General features: G+C 53.2%; 1 protein-coding gene across 1 annotated transcript in view; it reads right to left on the reverse strand.

The window, feature by feature from the left end:
* The window catches only part of Trpv4 (transient receptor potential cation channel subfamily V member 4), a 28,655-nt gene extending 12,455 nt beyond the window's left edge, over positions 1-16,200 (reverse strand). Inside the window, exons 1-5 of the mRNA XM_059249563.1 lie at positions 15,787-16,200; positions 10,968-11,140; positions 5,315-5,467; positions 4,116-4,256; positions 3,090-3,388 (exon numbers count right to left, since the gene is read on the reverse strand). Coding sequence (XP_059105546.1) covers positions 3,090-3,388; positions 4,116-4,256; positions 5,315-5,467; positions 10,968-11,140; positions 15,787-16,172 — 1,152 coding nt within the window. The 5' untranslated portion in view covers positions 16,173-16,200. The remainder of the gene's footprint in view (positions 1-3,089; positions 3,389-4,115; positions 4,257-5,314; positions 5,468-10,967; positions 11,141-15,786) is intronic.
* Positions 16,201-20,643: the final 4,443 nt, after the last annotated feature.

Below are 20,643 nucleotides of genomic sequence, written 5' to 3' on the forward strand. Positions count from 1 at the left end.
ATGCTTTAAGTGCTGCTTAATGGGCCATACCAGCAGGAGCATGGAAGGCAGTGGAGCTAAGAGTGATTTGAACTGTGGGGGGCTGGATCAAGAGAAGAGAAGGATATTAGTATGTTACTTAGAGACTATTCTTATGATATTTTGGTAAAGAATGTGGCTGCTTTTTGCTTTTGTCCAAAGAGTCTGCTTGAGGCTAAATTGAAGAGATTTGGATTAATTCTGCTGGCAGAGGAAATCTCAAAACAGCCTAGTATAGACTCTGTTGTGTGGCTATTAGCGTTCACTCTGATGAAGATTTATGATGAAAAGGAGCAAGCCAAGCAAATAAAAAATACAGAATGTACAGATTGAGAAAAGAGGCACCAGGAAGTGGAATGGAGCTAAGTCCTGTGTTCATGGAGATAAACAGATTAAGAAATCGAATAAAGGGAGTGGTGACCTCAGGGCAAGATCCTACCCAGCTAAGCTTCCAACTTGAGAAAAGGAATTAAAGAAAAGATTAGAGGCTTGTGTAGTGGTATGTGCCTTTAATCCCAGCACTGGAATCTGGGTTTGAGGCTGGCAGATCTCTGAGTTTGAAGCCAGCCTGGTCTACAGAGCAAGTTCCTGAACAGCCAAGCTCAGGCAGTGAAGGAAACTATTGAAAAGAGAGAGCTGGTGAAGATGTAATTGAACTAGGAGGCCATGTCCCAGCCCCAGTAAACAGCAGAACTTGGCAGCTTCAGCCACATGATTCTGGAGTTAAGGACAAAAGAAATGGATTATGGAATCTTGCTTTATGACTAAGAAAAGCCACTAAGGCCAGGCTTATGTCAGGGGCGTCCCTGCAGGGAGGCCTAAAGAAACCATTGTGTGAAGCTGTGAAGTTGAAGCCTGGATTACCCTGGAGACCCCAAAGCTGCTGGGGATGCCAGAGCCATAAGATACTGCTATGGGATGTCTTTCTGTATGCTGTGAATATATGCTGCTCACATTGGCTAATAAATAAGCTACTTTGGCCTATGTCAAGGCAGCTTAGAGGCAGGTGGGAAATCCAAGCAGAGATATAGGGAGAAAAAGGGCAGAGTCAGGGGAGACACCAGCCCACCGTCCAAGGAGCAACAAGATACCAGCAGACCAGTAATGCCACGGCCACGCAGCAACACACTGATTAATAGGAATGGGTTGAGTTTAAGTAATAAGAGCTAGCTAGCAAGAAGCCTGAGCCATAGGCCATACAGTTTGTAATTAATATAAGCCTCTGTGTGTTTACTTGGGACTGAGTGGCTGCAGACCAGGTGGGAAACAGAAAAACTTCTGTCTATAGGATGTGTGCTGAGGAAAGCTGCTGTCAGGGAGTGGAACCAGCCCAAGACAAAGAAGTGTGTTGCAGTCAACAAAGCTGAACAGAGTTGGAGATCTGAAGAGCACTTTGACATCAGACATGGAGATAGAGTTTGGAGTTTGCCCAGCTGGGTTTTGGTTTTTGCTTTGATCCAATATTTCCTCACTATGCTCCCTTCTCTACGTTTTGGAATGGTAATGTATATCCTGTGCTGTTATATGTTGGAAGTATGTGATCTGTTTTGTTTTGCTTTTTAAGATTTATTTATTATGTATACAGCGTTCTGCCTGCATGCATGCCTGCACACCAGAAGAGAGAACTGGATGTCATTATGGATGGTTGTGAGCCACCATGCGGATGCTGGGAATTAAACTCAGGAACTCTGGAAGAGCAGCCAGTGCTCTTAACCTTTGAGCCATCTCTCCAGTCCCTGTGATCTGTTTTATATTTTGATTTTAAAGGGCATTACAGTTAAGAGGCTGTGTGAATCTCAGAAGAGACTTTGAACTTTAGACTTTTAAATAAGATTGAGACTGTTACATACTATGGGGACTTTTGAAGTTGGACTGAATGCATTTTTGCATTATGATATGGCTACATGCCTTTGGGGGCCAGGGAGTGAAATGTGGTGGTTTGAAAGAAAATGCCCCCCAAAGGGAGTGGCACTATTAGGAAGTGTGGTTTTGTTGGAGTAGGTATGGCCTTGTTGGAGGAAGTGTGTCACTGCAGAGGCAGGGTTTGAAGTCACATATATGCTCTCTCTCTCTCTCTCTATATATATATATATAGAGAGAGAGAGAGAGACAGAGAGAGACAGAGAGAGACAGAGAGAGACAGAGACTGATTTCCAATGCTGGGGGTAGAACCCAGGGCCTTGCCTGTGTTAGACAAGACTTCTACCACTCAGCTATTTGCCCGGTCTTCCTTTTTATTTTGAGATCCGGCCTCCTTAAGTTACCCAAGTTACCTTGAACTTGCTCTGTACTGAGGCTGACCTTGAACTTTCAATCTCCCACCCCAGCCTCCCGAGTCTCTGGGGTTACAGGCTGCCCACTGGGCCTGGGTTCTGGCTGGCCTGTGCTCAGTCCTACAGCACTCCCTGAGTACCTGCCACCACCCTCGGCTCCTCATTCAGAGCTGTATGTGCCTCAGCGCTCTGAACTGTCCCAGCAACACTCCACCAGATAAGGAAACTGAGGCACACAGAGGGGCAGGGTGGGGCGGGGCCCGAGGCCCCCACTGGGAAGCACTGAAAACCACAGCCTGGTTCCTAACTGCTCTCAGTCGGGGCAATGGTGCCTCCCAAGGGACTGTCCTGCGGCGTCTACAGACACTTTTGACTGTCACACTTTTGACCTCAGGGGATCAAGGCCAGGATGTTCCCCCAACACAGGACAGCACAGACCAACCCCACACCCAGTATCCACAGTGCTGAAGCTAGGAGTCCTTTTCCTCCAGGGGGCTGTGAGAGGAGAGGGCCCAGCTGAAGGAAGCCAGCAGGTCAGAGGCTGGGATTACTGCAGGGCCAGAGCCCGGGACTCAGTTTACATCAGTGACTTATCCTGACGGACACGGGTGAGTCAGGGAGCAACCAGTGGGGATGACATAAGCAGTTCTAGATAAAGCTGAGGAGCCTGGCTGGAGGCTAGGGAGCCATATCAGGTTCTGGAGGTGGGATGCCTGCTCCCTGGAGGGGGCCCCACAGAGATAGACATGGGGGTAACAAATGCCAGCGGTAGCTCCAGGGGGAGCGGGGCCCACTCACCCCAATCTTGCCCGTCTTGGCAGCCATCATGAGGGGCGAAAGGCCGTCATTGTTGAGCACGGTCTCCAGGTTGCTGTCGGGGAAGAGGCGGGAGCACTTGAGAAGCAACAGGTCATACATCTTGGTGACGAACTTGGTGTTCTCGCGGGTGTTGTCGGCGATGGCCACCAGCGCGTGCAGCACCGTGTTGCCTCGCGAGTCCTGCCGCCGCATGTCGGCTTTCTTGTGAGGGTTCTCCGTCAGGTAGTTGACGATGTGTGGCTGGTTGGTGCAGGCTGCCAGGGATAAGGGCAGCTCCCCTGGGGCCAAGGAGACCGAGGGTCAATGCAGGGGACCAAGACGGGGCTTTGCCTGTCATGCTGGGGTCAAAGAAGGTCAATGCAGGGGACCAAGATGGAGCTTTGCTACGGATGGAGAAAGATGCCACCACACGTTCCACACCACTTTGGACAGGGCCTGGAGCTTCTCACGGTGACGGCTGGAGAAGGCAGGGGTCGGCTACCTGGGGTCATGGCCCATGCTATCTGGAAGCATGGAAATGTGGGTCTGGACTCCTGGCAATAGGATTCTTTGTGGAACTTTGGCTCCGAGTTCCATGTCACGTGTGGTGTTAGCAGGGTGACAGTCAGACTATTTCATTGGTACAATTGTGGCAACGGTGGCCATCTGGACTGTGAGATCCCACCCCTCGTATACTGTTAGACCAAAGGATGCTTGCAAATTAGGGTGCTGGGCGCTGACACCCCACTACAGCCCTCAGCATACTCGGGATCCCCAGCTATGGATGGATAAGCTGAGTTTCATGCTGTCAGTCACGTGCCCAGGGGGAAGCGAGGTGAGGACTTGAACCCAGGTCCCATCTGAATGTTCTTCAGAGCTCCCACTCTGAGGCATGGCCTCAGCAGGCAGGACGCTGGGGAATCCATGTCACAGGGCAGGGCAGGACCTGTGGTAGCCCGGCTCCGAGTGTGTGGAGAGTCCCGAGACCTGTCCCCGGTCTCCCACCCGCCAGCCACCCCTGCTCACCAAAGTAGAAGTAGCCACCCTCATCCTTGGGCTGGAAGAAGCGCCCTCGGGCCTGGGCGTGCACATCGGCTCCCTGGGCCACCAGCAGCTCCACATAGTGCTTGCAGCGGCGTTCAATAGCAATGTGCAGGGAGGTCTGGCCTGAGGAGAAAGGCAGCCAGGCTCTGGCATGGCAGGGATGCAGCCACATGTGCTGAGGGGTACAGAGTGGGCTACCAGACGTGGAAATCGGGCTAGGGACCTCAAGGTCAAGCCTTGGCTAGCAATCACTGGAAGGCTGACGTGGGATTTGGGGTGCGTGACGGCCAGGGCCTGCTGTATTCTGAAGCAGAATTTGAAGCTCACAGGATGAGTGGCTTGTGGGCTCCAGGCGCAAGACCTCGGACACACAAACTTTAATCCTGGAGGGTGCGATGCCCTCCCAGCCTCAGAATTTTGACTGCTCGCTGTAAGATGTACAAGCTTTGAGGGTTCTCTTAGAGTCTAGTGGGAATATAAGTTTCTCAAAGGCCTCTGATGGCGCACACAGCCTGGGAAAGTTGCCCACGGCATGGTAGGGGAGGAAGGGACGCCTACCCAGCCAACTAGGTCGGCCAAATCAACCCTGGAGGTCGGAGGGGTGATAGGTCAGCTGCCCGGTCACCTCCAACACACTCATGAACTTCATGGACTTTGTTGGTATTTTGCAGTCTTTTTTGTTTGTTTGTTTTGTTTTTTCAAGACAGGGTTTCTCTGTGTAGTTTTGGTTCCTGTCCTGGATCTCGCTCTGTAGACCAGGCTGGCCTTGAACTCACAGAGATCCACCTGGCTCTGCCTCCCGAGTGCTGGGATTAAAAATGTACGCCACCACTGCCCGGTGTTATTTTGCAGTCTTAATAAAGACCAGCTTTTGTTCCTAGACTCTCAGGATTGGGGGGCAGAGAACTCATGCACAATGACACCCCTGGCTCCACATGGTGCACTGTGGAGCCTCGAGTGGCCCACGTGTCAACCCCACAGCCTCTAGGGTTCAGTTTTCTAGATCATGCGCATCAGGCAGCAATGGTCGCTATACCCCAAAGACTCGGAATCGCTCATTCTGGAATTCAGAATAGCAAAGTGCAAGGGATAATTGCTACCCCCTCATTCATTCATTCATTCATTCATTCATTCATTATCCATTCAGTAACGGCACGTCAACACTGCCCAGCCAGACCTACCTCGGTAGTAGATGTCTCTGAAGGGCGAGTTGATGAATTCACGCATGTTGCCGGTGCGCTCCGCAATGTCCAACAGCACGGGGATGGTGTCATTGCGGCCATTGCTCAGGTTCAGCAGTGCCTTGGGCAGGCAGGTCTTCCCTGTGGAGGGCTCTAAGAGACAGGGAAGAGCAGGAGGCAGGAAGAGGCAGAGGGCTTAGAGCCTGGCTGTGAATTGGGGGCAGGAACACGATCCCGGGCCTGGCTGTCCCACGTCTCTGAGATGCCTTCTGCCTGCCCGGTGGGGACACAGTGCCCCTCTGTCTCTCACGGTGCTCGGGGTGTCCATGAACTTATGGCGACAGATACGTTTTGACATACAGGAGGCCACAGCCTCTAGCATGTACTTAATAATATTTGGGGAGATTTCTCTCTGACACAGGGTCTCATTATGAAACCCAGGCTGGTCTCGAACACTCCATCTTCTTGCCTCAACTTCCAGAGTGCCAGGATTGCAGGTGTGTGCCTCCAAACCCTGCACTTGAGGGAAGTGTTTAATTTTTATTTTACTTATGTGTATGAGTGTGTTGCCTGCATGTATGTCTATGTACCGTGTACATGCGGTGCCATGGATGTCAGAAAAGGGCATCGAATCCCCTAACACTGAAGTTCAGATGGTCCTGAGCCACCTAGTGGGTGCTGGGAACTGAGCCCAGGTCCTCTGCCAGAGCAAAAGGTGCTCTAACCACTAAGCCATCTTTCCAGCCCATAGAGGGAATGTTTTAAAGGGCTTTAAAAACAGAGTAAATGGGAACAGAGAGCTAAACACCAACCAGGCTGGGATACAAAGAGACACTGTGTGCACGAGCATGTGTGCGTGTGTGCGTGTGTGTGTGCGTGTGTGCGTGCGTGTGTGTGTGTGTGTGTGTGTGTGTGTGTGTGTTAAAAAATAGTCAACCATACATCTTTTTGTTGGTTTTTGTTGTTTGTTTTGAGACAGAATCTCACTATGTATCCCTGGCTGTTCTAGAACTCACTACATAGAACAGGCTGGCCTTGAACTCAGAGATCCACCTGCCTCACCCTCCTGAGTGCTGGGATTAAAGGCGTGAGCCACCATGCCCAGCTCCAACCAGCCATCTTTACCACAGGACCCAGCAGAGCCTGTCTGGCCTCTATCCCCTCCCCCCACTTCCTTCCTATGTACACGCGTGTTCCCATCTGTGTGGTGGCCAGTGGTCAACACGGGGTGTTTCCTCCATCATCCCCTAGCTTACTTTTGAGACAGGGTCTCTCACTGAGCCTGGAGGTCACTGGTTCAGCAAGGCTGGCTTTGGACAATCTGTCTGTTCCCCCTCCCCAGAGCTGGGGTCCCAGACATGTGCCATCTTGCCTGGCTCTTCCTGTGGATGCTGGGGATCCGAACCCAGGCTCTCCTGCACAGTGGGCACTGTACAGGACTGAGCATCTCCCCTTTAATCAGCTCTGAAAGCAAGACACGCCAGACAGCATGTCTTGTCATCCCCCACCCCCCGTGGAAACAGAGAACCCCGTCCCATGAAGCATTTGCATCAGTGTTCCTTAAGGGAAGTGAAGGGCCACAGTGTTCCCTGAAGTTTGCTGTGAACGTGCAGAGGATGTGACATCTTGAGAGGGGTCCCAGCGATGCGGTGAGGGTAAACGTTTTCCGAAACTGTCCAACATCTTGTGGGGGGGTCTGAGTCTGTCAGGTGCCTATCACCTCTCCCTCTTGCAAGTTTCTGTCCCTCATTAGGATGTGCTTGGCTGTAGGAGCTCATCTGTCTCCAGACAATCAGTGAAAAGCAAATCCTCACCCCCACCCCACCCATCAGGCCTGGAAAGTAGATTCCAGGTGGGAGCACAGCATGGGGTGAGGGGCAGCTCTGTAGGCTGGAACCTCAGGGTGGGAGGCTTGGCTCCCCCTCTAGCTCAATGGCCATCAAGAGGCTACCAGTGAATCAAGCAATATTATGATTAACAGGACCCCAGGTAGCCATGAGCCCTCTGGACATATCAGTGCTGCACTTTGTGTCCTGTGGGAGAGAATGTAGGGCTGTGGGGGGCTATCCTCCCCCCACTTTCCCCCAGAGTACTCCCCAGAGCAGCAGGAAATAGTAGATAGAAATAAAGAGGGGAGAGAAAACACATAGAAAATACAAGATAGCCTCGGGAGGGCCTGGATCCTAATCCATCAGGCCCTGACTGTCTCTGCTAAGGGGTTTTTACAGAAACGCCAAGGGGTGGAACAAAAGACCTCCCTGAGCACAGCCAAGTGCAGACCATCCCAGACACCTGGTACCCAGGCCCGTGGTCCAATCATCCTCTCTATGCAGACCTGCTGGGTAAAGCCACTAGGAACCTGAAAATGGGCTCCCACAGAGGGCCACCTCTGCAGATGCAGGGAGAGCTCAAAGCCTGGGAAACTTCCAGCCCGACCCCCAGGAGTGAGCGTACCCACAGCCTTTCCCTCCGACTGCTCTCTCCTGTTGCCTGGGCAGCTGGCCCAGGGTGACACCAGCTAGCTGTTTGTCGAATGCATCAGTGGTTACAGTTCCCCAGGGGCACCAGGTAGGGGCGGCCTTGAAGGCTGGCCAAAGCCCTGGAGGCTGTGCAGCTGTACCTCCCCGTCCCCCAAATCTTTGGCCGAGGGGTGGTGTCGATCCGCCATTTTATCAAGATCACCAGGCAACGACCAGCCCTCCGTGGCAACCCAGTTCCCCTCCCAGCCCTTGACTCCCATGCTCACAGAATGCGGTTCCCATCCAGCCAAAATCCTCCGTGTTGGCCCCTCTCCCCATACCTGCCCCCACTGTGTCTCTTTTACCTATTTTTCTCGTACTCCCTGGACTGGCACCTCGCTACCACCACCCTGCACCAGGCACTGTCTCTCACAAGCCCAAGACACTCCCCTGGTGTGACCACCAGCCTCTGAGGTCCTCTCCTTCATCCACTCTGCCACACAGCCGCTGTTACAAGTCACCTCAGAGATCACGGTGGGCCACCAGGTCTTTCTACTGTCCCTTCGCTGCTCCCCAGTCTGAAACACTCCTCCTCCTCCCCCTTTGCACACACTCAGACTTGGCTGGGTTTCCGCCTCCTCCAGGAAGCCCTCCTGGGTTTCCCCTGACTAGCTCTACTATGCCAGGACAGCTTCTTGTAGATGCCTTTTTTACAGTTTTAACTGTGTACTTATTTGTCTAGCTGCTTGATCGACGCCTGTCCCACCTGGAAGCCTGAGCGCTGCCTGAGATCAGAGCTGTAATCCGCCTTCCTCATTTTCAGCCCCATCCCACCCCCAGCCCTCACCTCCCTACCCGTGCCAGGCCAGTGCCTGGTACGTCATTGGTGCCCAATGGCATCTTGCTGAATCAGTGAGAGCTCACTAAAGGAGCCACCCGGGCACCTCTGGTGATTCCAAATCACAGCTGGCACAAGGGAGATGGGGCGGGGGGGGGGACGGGGGGTGCCAGGCCTGGACGTCCCCTACCTCCTCCAGTGGTTATGGAGAATCTGGGTGCAACCATGGCTAGAGAGGCAGCAATTCCTCAGCTGACCAGCAGGTGGCCGTCTCTGGTTACGGAGCCTGCTGGAGCCCATTGACACACAGGAGGTGGTGAAACTACCCAAATTGAAGGCAGGGGTGGGGTGGGGGGTGGGGACAGAGAGTCCACCCTGCAAATCGGGATGAGCTCATCAGCCTCCAGCCAGAAAAACATGCAGGGGAGGATCCAGGTTTTGTGAAGCTCAAAGCTTGTGCAACGTGGGGGCTCTGCTGTGGACCGTGAACTGTGCGTACAAAAGCTAGTCCAAGACCCTAGATGGAGTTTGTCCTTAGCAAGAAAGGCCCTGAAGGCTTGTGGTATCGGAAATCCATGCCATGCCCCCCTGTACTCACACTACAACCTCAGGCCCAGCTGAGCCCCCCACCTGAATCCGCACCAATACTGTCTGGGGGTTCCAGACCAGGCTAAGAGTCCCTCACCTCAGCCCCAAGCCCAGGAGAAGCCTGAAGCTTGGAGGACCAGCTCCTTGGAACTCTGTCCTGCTCAAAGCTCTGGACCTTGCACCAGATCTGCTCACTAGAACATTCCCTTTGCCTGACGTGTGGGGTGCACAGGAAAGGGAGTATGTGGCCAATATGCGCCGCCAACATACTCCATGACCTCTCACAACTCCAGGCTTGCACCCACCACAAGACCGGACATCACAGTACTTTGTAGAATTCAGTAATTCTCAATGGAGGGACACAAAGATCTGGAAGGAATTGTGACCGTGTTAAGAATCAGGTACAGGGGCTGGAGAGATGGCTCAGCAGTTAAGAGCATTGGCTGCTCTTCCAGAGGACCTGAGTTCAATTCCCAGCAACCACATGGTGGCTCACAGCCATCTATAATGGGATCTGATGCCCTCTTCTGGCCTGCAGGCAAACATGCAGATAGCACACCATATACATAAAATAAATAAATCTTTTTAAAAAATTAAAAAAAGAAACCCTGTCTCAAAAAATAAGTAAATAGAAATAAAGTAAAATAATTTATTTTTGAAAAAAAGAATCAGTTGGATCTCTGTGAATTTGAGGGTAGCCTGGTCTACAGAGTGAGTTCCAGGATGGCCAAAGTTGTTACAGAGAAACTTTGTCTCAAAACTCCCACCTTCCCCCAAAAGAATCAGGTTGATACTCTGTGAGTTCAAGGCTAGCCTCGTCTATAGAGTGAGTTCCAGGACAGCCAGGGCTACACAGAGAAACCTTGTCTCGAAACTCCCCCACCCCCGAAGAATGATAATAAATGATAAAAGCAAAATACAACAGCAAGAGAGAAAAAAAAAAAAACAGAAAGAACAGCCTGGAGGAGTCTAGGAAAAGTGACCCCAGCCTTGGTAATCTGCTTTGGCACTGAGTGCACCCTCAAGTCTCAAAAAAAAGGGGGGGCCTCTAGGGACCACCTCCCCAAACTTTCTCAGACTTGAGCTCCAGGCCAGACTTGCTGAGACAGACCCTGCTTTGTAGCAGGGACCACACTTCGCACGGACTTGTGGGGTCCTCTGGCCCTCATCTCTGGTGACCTGGTGCCAGCACATGGTGGCAGCTGGCTTGGAGAAAGGGTTCATAGGCCACGTGCCTGGGTACAGATGAAGCCAGGGCTGCTCACAAAGATCTGGGGTCCACAGAGGGATCTGAGGATGGATAGGACAGAGAGACCCTGCAAAGGGAAAGTTGGGGGTGGTGGCCCAGGGAGTCAGGCCAGCGAGGGGGCTGGCGAGGGTGAGGCAGATCTCTAGAAGTGCATGCAAGCAGGACCCCCAACCTCCTGCTACCCTCCAGCCCTTACCCCTGGGGGACAGGGGATCCCAGCTGCTTGTGTTTAGCACTTCATGGCACAGTCAGCCATGCCATGGAGAAGCCACACCAATATGTTCAGTGTAGAAGTGTGTTAGAATTCCCATGGTTAAACTCTGTTTAGCTACTACATGAATGAATATTCGTGGCAATCAAGACCCAGCGAGGTTTTGTAATACAGTAAAGGACGCACCCAGACTCTCTGCCCCATGCTCTACTGATGTGTTTGGCCCAAAGAGATATACGAAAGGGGAAGGGCATTACCCAAAGCTGAGCAGACCCTGGCCCCCCGCTATGCCCACCAGGGTAGCTCACCCCGGAACTCCTCATCAGTCAGGCGCTTCTTGTGGGTCAATAAAAAGGAAAGCAGTCCGTCCAGGTCGGCGGTGGAGCCCCGGGACACAATGTCAAAGAGGATGGGCCGGTTGAAGACTTTAAGGATGGGAGGTGGCTGGGGTGCAGGGGCCTTGGGGCTCTGCGGCTGCTTCCTAGAGGAGGGGAAAAGGAGGACACCAGGAGCTTATCCTCTGCCTACCCTGCCTCCCGTCCTTAAGAAGCCAGAGGTCGGGGGGAGATGAAACCCGAGGGGAAGACCACACTGAAGAATGCTATGGAATGCTTTATCCAGGAAGGGATAAGCTGGCCTACTGTGTGCTGGGCAGAAAAACAGAAGGAAAAGCACGCAAGCCTACCCACCCTCTTGCCCACCCACCACCCATCTACTCACCCTCCCTCCCTCCATCTAACCATGCATCCATCCATCCATCCATCCACTCATCCATCCATCCACTCACCTATCTATCCATTCACTTATCCATCCACCCACTCCTCTATCCCTCCATCTATCCACTCATCTATCCATCCACTCACCCTTCTATCCATTCATCTGTCCACTCACCCCTCTATCTATCCATCCATTCATCATCCATCATCCATCCATCCATCCCTCCATCCATCCAATCACCCCTCTACCCACCCATATATCCACTCTTCCATCCATCCATCAATCCATCCAATAACCCCTCTACCCATCCACCACTCACTCACCCTTCTATCCATCCACCATCCATTTATTCAATCATCCATCCATCCACTCACTTACCCCTCTACCAACCCATCCATTCATCCATCTACTCACCCCTCTATCCCTCCATCTACCCACTCATCCATCCATCCACTCATCCTTCTATCCATTCATCTGTCCACTCACCCCTCTATTCACCCATCTATCCATTCATCCATCTATCCCTCCATCCATCCAATCACTCTCCACCCATCCATCCATCTATACACCCTCTACCTACCCATTCATCCTCCCACCTCACCACCTATTCACCAGCCATCCCTCCTCTCACATACCCATCTTCCCCTCCACCTACTACTCATCCATCTGTCATTTATTGAATGAGAGAGACAGACAGAGAGAGAGAGAGAGAGAGAGAGAGAGAGAGAGAGAGAGAGAGAGAGATGGGGGGAGAGGAACAGAGAGAGAGAGAGAGAGAGAGAGAGAGAGAGAGAGAGAGAGAGAGAGGAGTCTCATGCAGCCCAGCTTGCTCTTGAATCTCCTGCCCTCACTCTTGAGTGCCGGCCGGGACTGCAGGCGTGTGCCACCATGCCTGGTTTGTGTAGGGCTGGGGACGGAAGCCGGGGCTTCAAGCATGCCAGGCTGGTACCCTACCACCTGCACTTACAGTCTGGCCCTCGCTGAATCTGTCTGAGGTAGATGAAGACAGAAAGAAAGCAGGGAAGGGACATAACGTGAAAGAGAACGTATCTCATTCACTCAATCTCTCTCTCATGGATTTCAGCATCTACCGATGCTTTAGACAGAAGAGACCATGCAAGCCCGGAGCCCCCTACACAGTAACAACGCGATACACGTTAGCGACAGTCACCATCGTTCCTGAGAGCCGTATGTCTGAAGCCTGTACGTTCACAGGAGAGGTGCTGAGCGACAGAGGCAGGCAGAAGGATGACAGGACCCAGAGAGGGCTGAGGAAAACAAAGAGAGACATTCGTTTAGTCATTCAGCAAACACTGAATGGGCAACGGTTGTGTGCTAGGTTCTGAGAGAGAAAGAGCTAGCCTGGACACCACGAGGACAGCGATCGCGCTCTGCCGTGTTCCCATCCAGCCCAGGCCTGCACAGACGGGATGCAGCAGAACTTGTTAAGTGAAAGGGGGCACAGAGAGGAAAAGGCGGAAGCAGAGGGCCAGGAAGAGAGAAGAGAAGGGCAGGGAGAAGCTCCATGGGGTAGAAGAGGGAGGCCTGCAGGGGCCAGGCAGGCTCTCTCTCCATCTCTCTGCTCAGGGCCCAAAGGAGCCATGCATGGGAAAGGGGGTGCTGGCCATGGAATGGGACCTTATGAAGTGCAGCCCTGTCCACAGAGCAAGAACAGGAGCATCCTCCAACTAGACCTTGGACCCTCTAAATAAAAAGAATGCTGTTCCCACCTGACGCCACTGGATGCCTCTCAAAGTCTTTGCTGTCTCAGCCTCTCAACTGTGCCCTAGTCCTCCCTCTAATGCCTCCAGGGACCAGGGATGGGGCTAGGGTGGAACCCCAAGGAAAGCTTGAGCGAGGGAGAGAGGCAGTAACCCCAACATTCAGGACCTCAGTGGACCTGGCTCAGAGGATCAATTACACTGGGGATCCTCACTGCCCTGGGCCTCAGTTTCCCCAGCTGAACAGTAGTTGGACAAAGTCCCCAATGTGTGGTGGACTATGACCTCCCTGGTCCTGATGAGTCACACTTTGGCTCATGTGTTACCCCCTTGGCCTGGGATGCCCTGCTACCCATGTGGGTGCCCTGCCTAGATGTCACCTTCCTGAGACGTCTTTTAGAACCACCTCTCCTGTCCCTGTCCCCTGTCCAACCTCAGCACCTCCCATCTAGAATCATGTGTTCTCATGTTTCTTTGTCCGTCATGGCCCCGCCCACCTTGAATTGAATGTGCTTCTGAGTTAGGGCTGGGTCTGGTCTGACTCACTGCAGGAGCCTCGGGACCAATCTGTCCCAGCTCTGAGTAGCTGTAGTGCTCAAGAAACACCAGCAAGTCCACGGACACTAAACAGCCAGCTCCTGGCTGTGTGAGGATGGAAAAGGCGAGTGGGCTCCACTCGGTGTGGAAGCCAGTCTCCGGTCAGCAAGGGTTGGAGGACCCAACGGCTCCAGGTGTCAACAGACTCCAGGGTGGCATTCTAGAACACACACAGAGGCCCCGAGGGGTTTCCAGGAAGGAAAAGGGCTGGTGTCCAAGCCTGGGTCAGCTTAGGACACATTATAGACAGCAGTCGGGACCTAGGAATAGTGTAACCACCTCGTCAACAAGATCAGAGGTGGGGCTGGAGAGATGGCTCAGAGGTTAAGAGCACTGCTTGCTCTTCCAAAGGTCCTGAGTTCAATTCCCAGCAACCACATGGAGGCTCACAACCATCTGTAATGAGAACTGGCGCCCTCTTCTGGTCTGCAGAGATACATGCAGGCAGAATACTGTATACATAATAAATAAATAAATCTTTAAAAAAAAAAAAAAAAAGATCAGAGGTGGCAGTCTCATTCCCTCTCCCCTCCTCACGGCAGAAGCCTGAAGAGGTGTTTGCTAAGTGCCTAAGGGTCAGGGCAAGAGGGCTCCCACACCAGCTGGGGGCTGTGACACTCCGCTAAGGCGCCTGTCCACAACTGGGCTAGCAGAGAATACATCCCGAGGGGCCAAAACTATCACCCATGGGAGTTTCTCACACTCTTCCATTTTCCAGCCAGGCCTCCTTCATGGGGGAGGAAGGGTTAATACCTCGGGGCTTCCAACCCTAACCAGCCCCAGAAAGCCACAGGGAAAGGCGAGGATGGATGGATGACCAGCAGGTGGGAAGTGAATGGGAAGACGCGTGTATGAATGAGTGAGTCAGTGACCAAGAAAATGGAGCTGGGTGAATGAACTGGTGGTTAGCCAAGAGAAAGGAGGAAGAGGAAGGGGAGAGGAAGCAGGCAGCCATCTAAAACAAGTAAGGAGTGGTGTCACACACCTGTAGCCCCAGGGGTCAGGAGGCAGAGACAAGAGGGTTGCAAGTTAAGGCCAGTCTGAGCTGCATACCAAGCCCTGTCTCAAAAAGAAAAAAGGAAAAAGAAGATAAAGAAATGTAATGAATGAACGATCTCTGAACAGTGATGATGGAGGAGCAGTCTGGACAAATGGAGACGGGCATTTAATGATGGTGAAGTAGAAAATGGCGGCATGTGTGGACAGACAGGTGGATACATACGTGGGTCATAATGAACAAGTGCACCACTGGGTGTGTGGGTGGACAGATGGACAGACAAGTGGACAGATGGGCTGGTGGATGAAAAGACTAGTGAAAGGTTGGGTATGGTATTCACACCTTTAGTCTCAGCACTCGAGAGGCAGAAGCAGGAGGATCTCTGTGAGTTCAAAGGCAGCTTGGTCTACAGAGTGAGTTCCAGGGCAGCTGGAGTTACATTAAAAAAATGTGAAGTGACAGATAGGTATAGGTAGTTATATAAAGGAGTGGATAAACGTATGTATATATGAATAGATGAATAGAGAGATGGTGGATAGGTAGAAGGATGAATAGATGAGGAATGGGTGGATTGATAAGTGAGTGGGTGGGTAGATGGGTGGGTGGATGGATGGGTAGGTAATGGATAGGAGGTAGAAAGATAGATGACAGATGTACCGATGTATGGTTGGAGGATGGATGGACAAAGAAACAGATAGGCAAACGGATGGGCATGATGGACGGAAGGGATAAATGGGAGAATGGGTGAGTGGATGTATGGATGAATGATGGATCAATGGAAGGATGGATGAATAATGATAGATGTATGTATATATGGATGGGTGGACAGGTGGGTGAATGGTAGATGGATGGATAGGTAGACGATGGACAGATGGATGGATGGATGGATAGGTGGGTGGGTAGATGGATGGGTGGGTGGGTGGATGGATGGATGGATGGGTGGGTGGGTGGGTGGGTGGGTGGATGAATGGTTTGGTGGATGGATAGATGGATGGATGAGTGGATGGATGAGTGGATAGATGGATGGATGGGTGGATGGATGGATGTGGATTCAATATAGAGGAGACTGCCAACCAGACACCCAGGAATACTTACTCTACGACCTTTCTCCTCCACCTCTTGTTGTCGCTGGGGTGGTGACGGTAAGTGCCGTAGTCGAACAGTGAGTCCATGGGTGCTTTCTTGGGCCCGGGCACTACTGAGGACTCGTACAGGGTGGACTCCAACAGGTCAATGGGGTTGGGAACCCCCTTGCGGAAAGCGCCCTGGAACTTCATACGCAGGTTCGGACGCCCATCCCCAGGGCCAGCAGGGCGGCTAGCATCAGCCGGTGAGAGTGAAGAGGAGCCTTCCTCCCCCTCAAACAGATTGGCCAGGGAAGAGAGGGGGAAGGCCTCCCCACCAGAGGTGCCACTCTCATCTCCGGGGGGCTCAGCCACCTCCCCAGGCGCTGCATGGGGGCCGTCACCAGGATCCGCCATACTGGCCGCAGGGTCTGTGTGTGCTGTTCAGCCTGCTGGGGAATACAGGGGGTCAGGCAGAGCCGGGCCAGCAGTGTGGCTCCAGGAAGCCCCCTCCCGCGTGGGCAAACAGCACCGCTGCCAGCTGCTTCAAAGCCACCGTTGTGATGACAGGGGCTGCGGTGGCCACTCCCAGATGTGGTCGGCGGCCAGCCCCAGGCAGGAGCCAGAACAGGGGCCTCTTTGAGGAACCTGGAGACATGGAATCGGCCTCCAGCTCAGCTGCCCGGGACACTAGCTGGATAGGAAGAGCTAGGAGTCACCCCCAGAGCCGGGATACTGACCCCTCTGACCTGGTTTCATAGCCAGGCTCCACATGGCCGCTGCGGGACACTAAATCAGTCAGTATCTCAGGCTCCACAGGGAAGCCAGCGGAAGAGATGGAGGAGCCGTGGGACAGTGTCCTGTGTGCCCAGGAGCACCACCTTGGCCAGTAGGTGCTCCGAGGGGCCATGTGAACTTACTGCACAAGGCAGTGGTCCCCACAGCCCCTCCAGCGCCATCATGACCCCTCTTATGGGTCTGTAATGGAGGCTCCCAGATCTAAATTGATGTCGGGGCTAAATAATGCGCCTCCCCTCAGCCTGACTGGCTGCTGCCCATTTGTATACCCAACTATCCCCTCCTCTGGAAGCCCCACCCCATCCCTTAGGATCGCTCTCTCTTTCCTAGGCTATCCTGCCGGGCCATGATACCCAGACAGGGAACACGTCTGTCCTAAATCTCCATAGGATGAAAGAGCAGAGATGAAGGTGTCCTTTGTGCCCATTTTTCAGACGAGGAAACTGAGGCTCCCAGGGGGGCAGACACACGGCTTGTGAAGACAAGATTTTTCTGGTTCTCAGGCCCAATGTGTGCTCACTCACAGCTGGCATGGCAGGGCTCTCTACAGCTAGGCCCTGGGCATCCTGGAATTCTTCTTCTTGCCAGTTGGGTAAAGGAGTTTGTGTGTGTGTGTGTGTGTGTGTGTGTGTGTGTGTGTGTGTGTGTGTCCTCCTCAGGCCTCACATGAAGAACTGCAGCAAACTGGTACCGTTCATGTTTGTTTTGCAACTGCCAGGAGAGGCTTGCCCAGGTGGGAACGTGGCAAGAGGCCTCCCTTGTGGGCGAAGCTGGGCACGTAGAGGGGAGGAATGCCTGGCAGGGACTGGCTTCTCTCTTGACGCCAGCGAGAAGAGAGAAGCTGGACTTTGGAGTCACTCAGGCTTTGATTCTAATCCCAGTGTGCTCGCAGGCAAGTCGCTGGAAGGCCAGAGCCTCTGTGTTCCCCTCTGGGTAATGGGCACAATGGTCGCTTCTTCAGACCTATGGCAGGAGGAACGAGGCCGAGTCTAGGTGGATTTCTCTCTCTGGGCCTTGGCTTTCTCACCTGTAAAACTGGGGTGTAAAACACCTCCTCCTGGGGTCTCCCAGGTATGTGAAGCCTCACGCAGAGGCCTCTGAGGCCACAGCAGGTCCTGTCCACCTGCCCTCTGCATGTCTGCACCTGTTGGGGCCTTGTGACTTTAGTCTCTGCTCTGCAGGGGCACAGTGTGGGTGAGGACACAGTGGGGGAGGGGTGTTAAGGGGCCAGCTGCTTCAAGTGTCCTCCCAGGCACAGTGTGCCTACCTCACTGGGGACCCCAAAGTTGGGGGAGAAGCAAGGCCAGCCATGTGCCATCAGCCATCAACATTACTGATCACTACACCCCTGGCCAGGACAGCCCTGTAGCCAAAGCTGCCACCGGGGTTGGGGATTTAGCTCAGTGGTAGAGCGCTTGCCTAGCAAGCGCAAGGACCTGGGTTCGGTCCTCAGCTGTGGTGGTGGTGGGGGGAGCTGCCACTATGTCTCACCTCCTCCCCTGCAGAGCCCCAAACTGGGCAGCATCCAGGTTCCTGGGGGGACCCCAAGTCAGGACACCTGGAGTCACATGCCACTGGCAGGTACACAATCATCATGATTAGCTTAGATCACGTTGAGACAGTTAGAAAACCAATCATCATGGTTGGGGACACAGAGTCTTTAACCACACCTGACCCTAAGTGCCTCACACAGGCGCCCTCACCCAATCCTCCTGAAATCATGGACCAGGGACACAGGGCTCTGTTCAGTGACACATGTGGCTGTCCTACTGTACAGGGGAGCAAGCCACTGACATCTAGTGGGTCAAGGCCAGGATGCCATGAACCCTTATTCAATGCCCAGGGCAACACTGAAAAAAAAAAAAATCCAGCCCCCAAAGCCAGTAGGGCGGAGGCTGAGAAACTCTGCCTGGACGGGGGGGGGGGGGGGGGGGGGGTGAGGGGGGGGGGTAGGCACTGCTACAATGATCCTGTTATGAATGAGAAGACACACTGAGGTTCAGAGACATGAAGTAAGTCGCCTGAGGCCACACAGGTCAGTGGCAAAGCCAAGACTGAAATCTGTAAGAGCGAGTTGCCAAGCTCTGGCTTCCTCAGCCCCTTAGTTTACTAGGCATGACCTGAAGAGCAGAGCCAAGCTGAGCCCCAACAACAGGGAAGGAGAGCTGCTGGGCCACCCAGGGAGACAGGGCTTATCATCCTCCAATCCTCCTGAGCCTCACAGTCTCTACCTGTGGAAGGGAGGTGCCTACAGCATCCTCCACTGCCAGGAGGGCTGTTGTGACAGAAAGGTCACATGTCTCCAGGGCACCTACCACACTGAGGATGCTCCTTCTTGTATCTAATCACTATCCTCACAATGTAACACAGGTCTGACTGTATCCGCCCCGCCCCCTCCCCCCCTATACTGGCCCATAAGAAAGTTGGCCACGCCCCTCCAGCTTCTCCCTCACTCAAATCCCCAAGACCCTGATGAACAAAACTGCTTCCATTTTACAGCTGAGGAAAATATGGCCACCCAGGGAGTCAATGCCTTTGAAAGGGGTCCCTGAAAAGATCCTTCTCCCCTCAGTCACCCAGGATGCTTTTATACACACACACACACACACACAGGGCCTTCCTTCCCCTCATGCTGCTGGGTTCTTTCTCTGTGGCCAGGAAGAGTTCACTCCCTGTTCTAATTTGCCCTGAAGGCTGTTATTACACATTCCAAGCCTGTGCCAGCCAAGCAGAGAGGGCCCAGCAGCAGAGAGGCGGGGGTGGGGCAGCATCCCCTCTCTCCCATGTTCTGTTTCTCTCTCATGTTCACGAGCACGTGCTCATGCTGGGAGCAAGCACGGGCCTTTCGTCCCTTCATGCCAGCATGGTTTGCTGGTACCCCTAAGGGAGGGGGTCTCCACCGTACACCTGGGGCAGGGTGTAGGTAAAGGACAGACATCCTCATACAACATCCTCACTGCTGTGTATTTTAGTCCCAAGTGTCCTTACTATTTTTTTTTTTAAATCTATATATCAGTCAGACTTAGTGTTGCATGCCTATAATCCCAGTATTTGGGAGGTGGAGTGTGTGTGTGTGTGGGGGGGGGGGTCAAGAGTTCAAGGTCATCCTCTGCTACACAATGAATTTAAGGACAAACCCTGTCTCAGAAAAATGTAAGGGAAACAAAATCTGTACATCAAAGCCAGGTATGGGGATGCACACCTTGCAATCCCAGAACTAAGGGGGAAGAGGCCAGAAGAGCTCAAACCCAAGGCCAGCCTGGGCTACACAGTGGTACCCCTCCCCTGATCTACGTGGCAAACTGGCATCCACACAGATGTCAGCTTCGAGGGAATGGATTCAAGGAGGGTACAAATCTCAGGGCCCGGTCACAGGCTCACAAGCCTGCCCACTCATGAACTCTACAAAAACCCTCCTGAGCACCTATTGTGTACCCGAGTACCTACTGTGCACCCCTGAGCACCCACTCTGCACCCAAGCACCCACTGTGCGCCAGGCCCGTGTCTGACCAGGGATACCAATGGAAGCAGGTTTGGTAGCAGTCCCTCCTTGGGGGACAGCACACCAGACGGACCAGCAGAGTTGGCAGTGGTGTTGAGGGCCGTGTAGTCCACAGGTGCTCAAGAGTGGCCCAGTGAAGCAGCGGGGGCTCCCAGTGGGACCCGGGCTCCAGTCAAGGTCCCACTACCTTCCTTCCTGTGCACCGAGGCCCAGACATCGGGAACATGGCCCCTGAGCCAGTGGGGCGTGGAGAAAGAATGCAAGCTGACATCATACTGTAGTAGAATATTTTCAGGTGTGTGACTTTTGTTTATGCTGCATTTGTTTAACTCTGTGAAGCTGTGTTACTGTGCCTGTCTAAAACACCTGATGGTCTAATAAAGAACTGAACAGCCAATAACAAGGCAGGAGAAAGGATAGGCGGGGCTGGCAGGCAGAGAGTATGGATAGAAGGAGAAATCTGAGAAGTGGGAGCTAATATCTAGCAGCCAGAGGAGGAGGACTCCAGGGCCCAGCTACACAGCAAGCCGCAGAGTAAGAGTTACACAATTAGATAACGGGAAAAGCCCAGAGGCAAAAGGTAGACGG

Source organism: Peromyscus eremicus, chromosome 23 (assembly GCF_949786415.1).
Source record: "Peromyscus eremicus chromosome 23, PerEre_H2_v1, whole genome shotgun sequence".
Lineage (NCBI taxonomy): Eukaryota > Metazoa > Chordata > Mammalia > Rodentia > Cricetidae > Peromyscus > Peromyscus eremicus.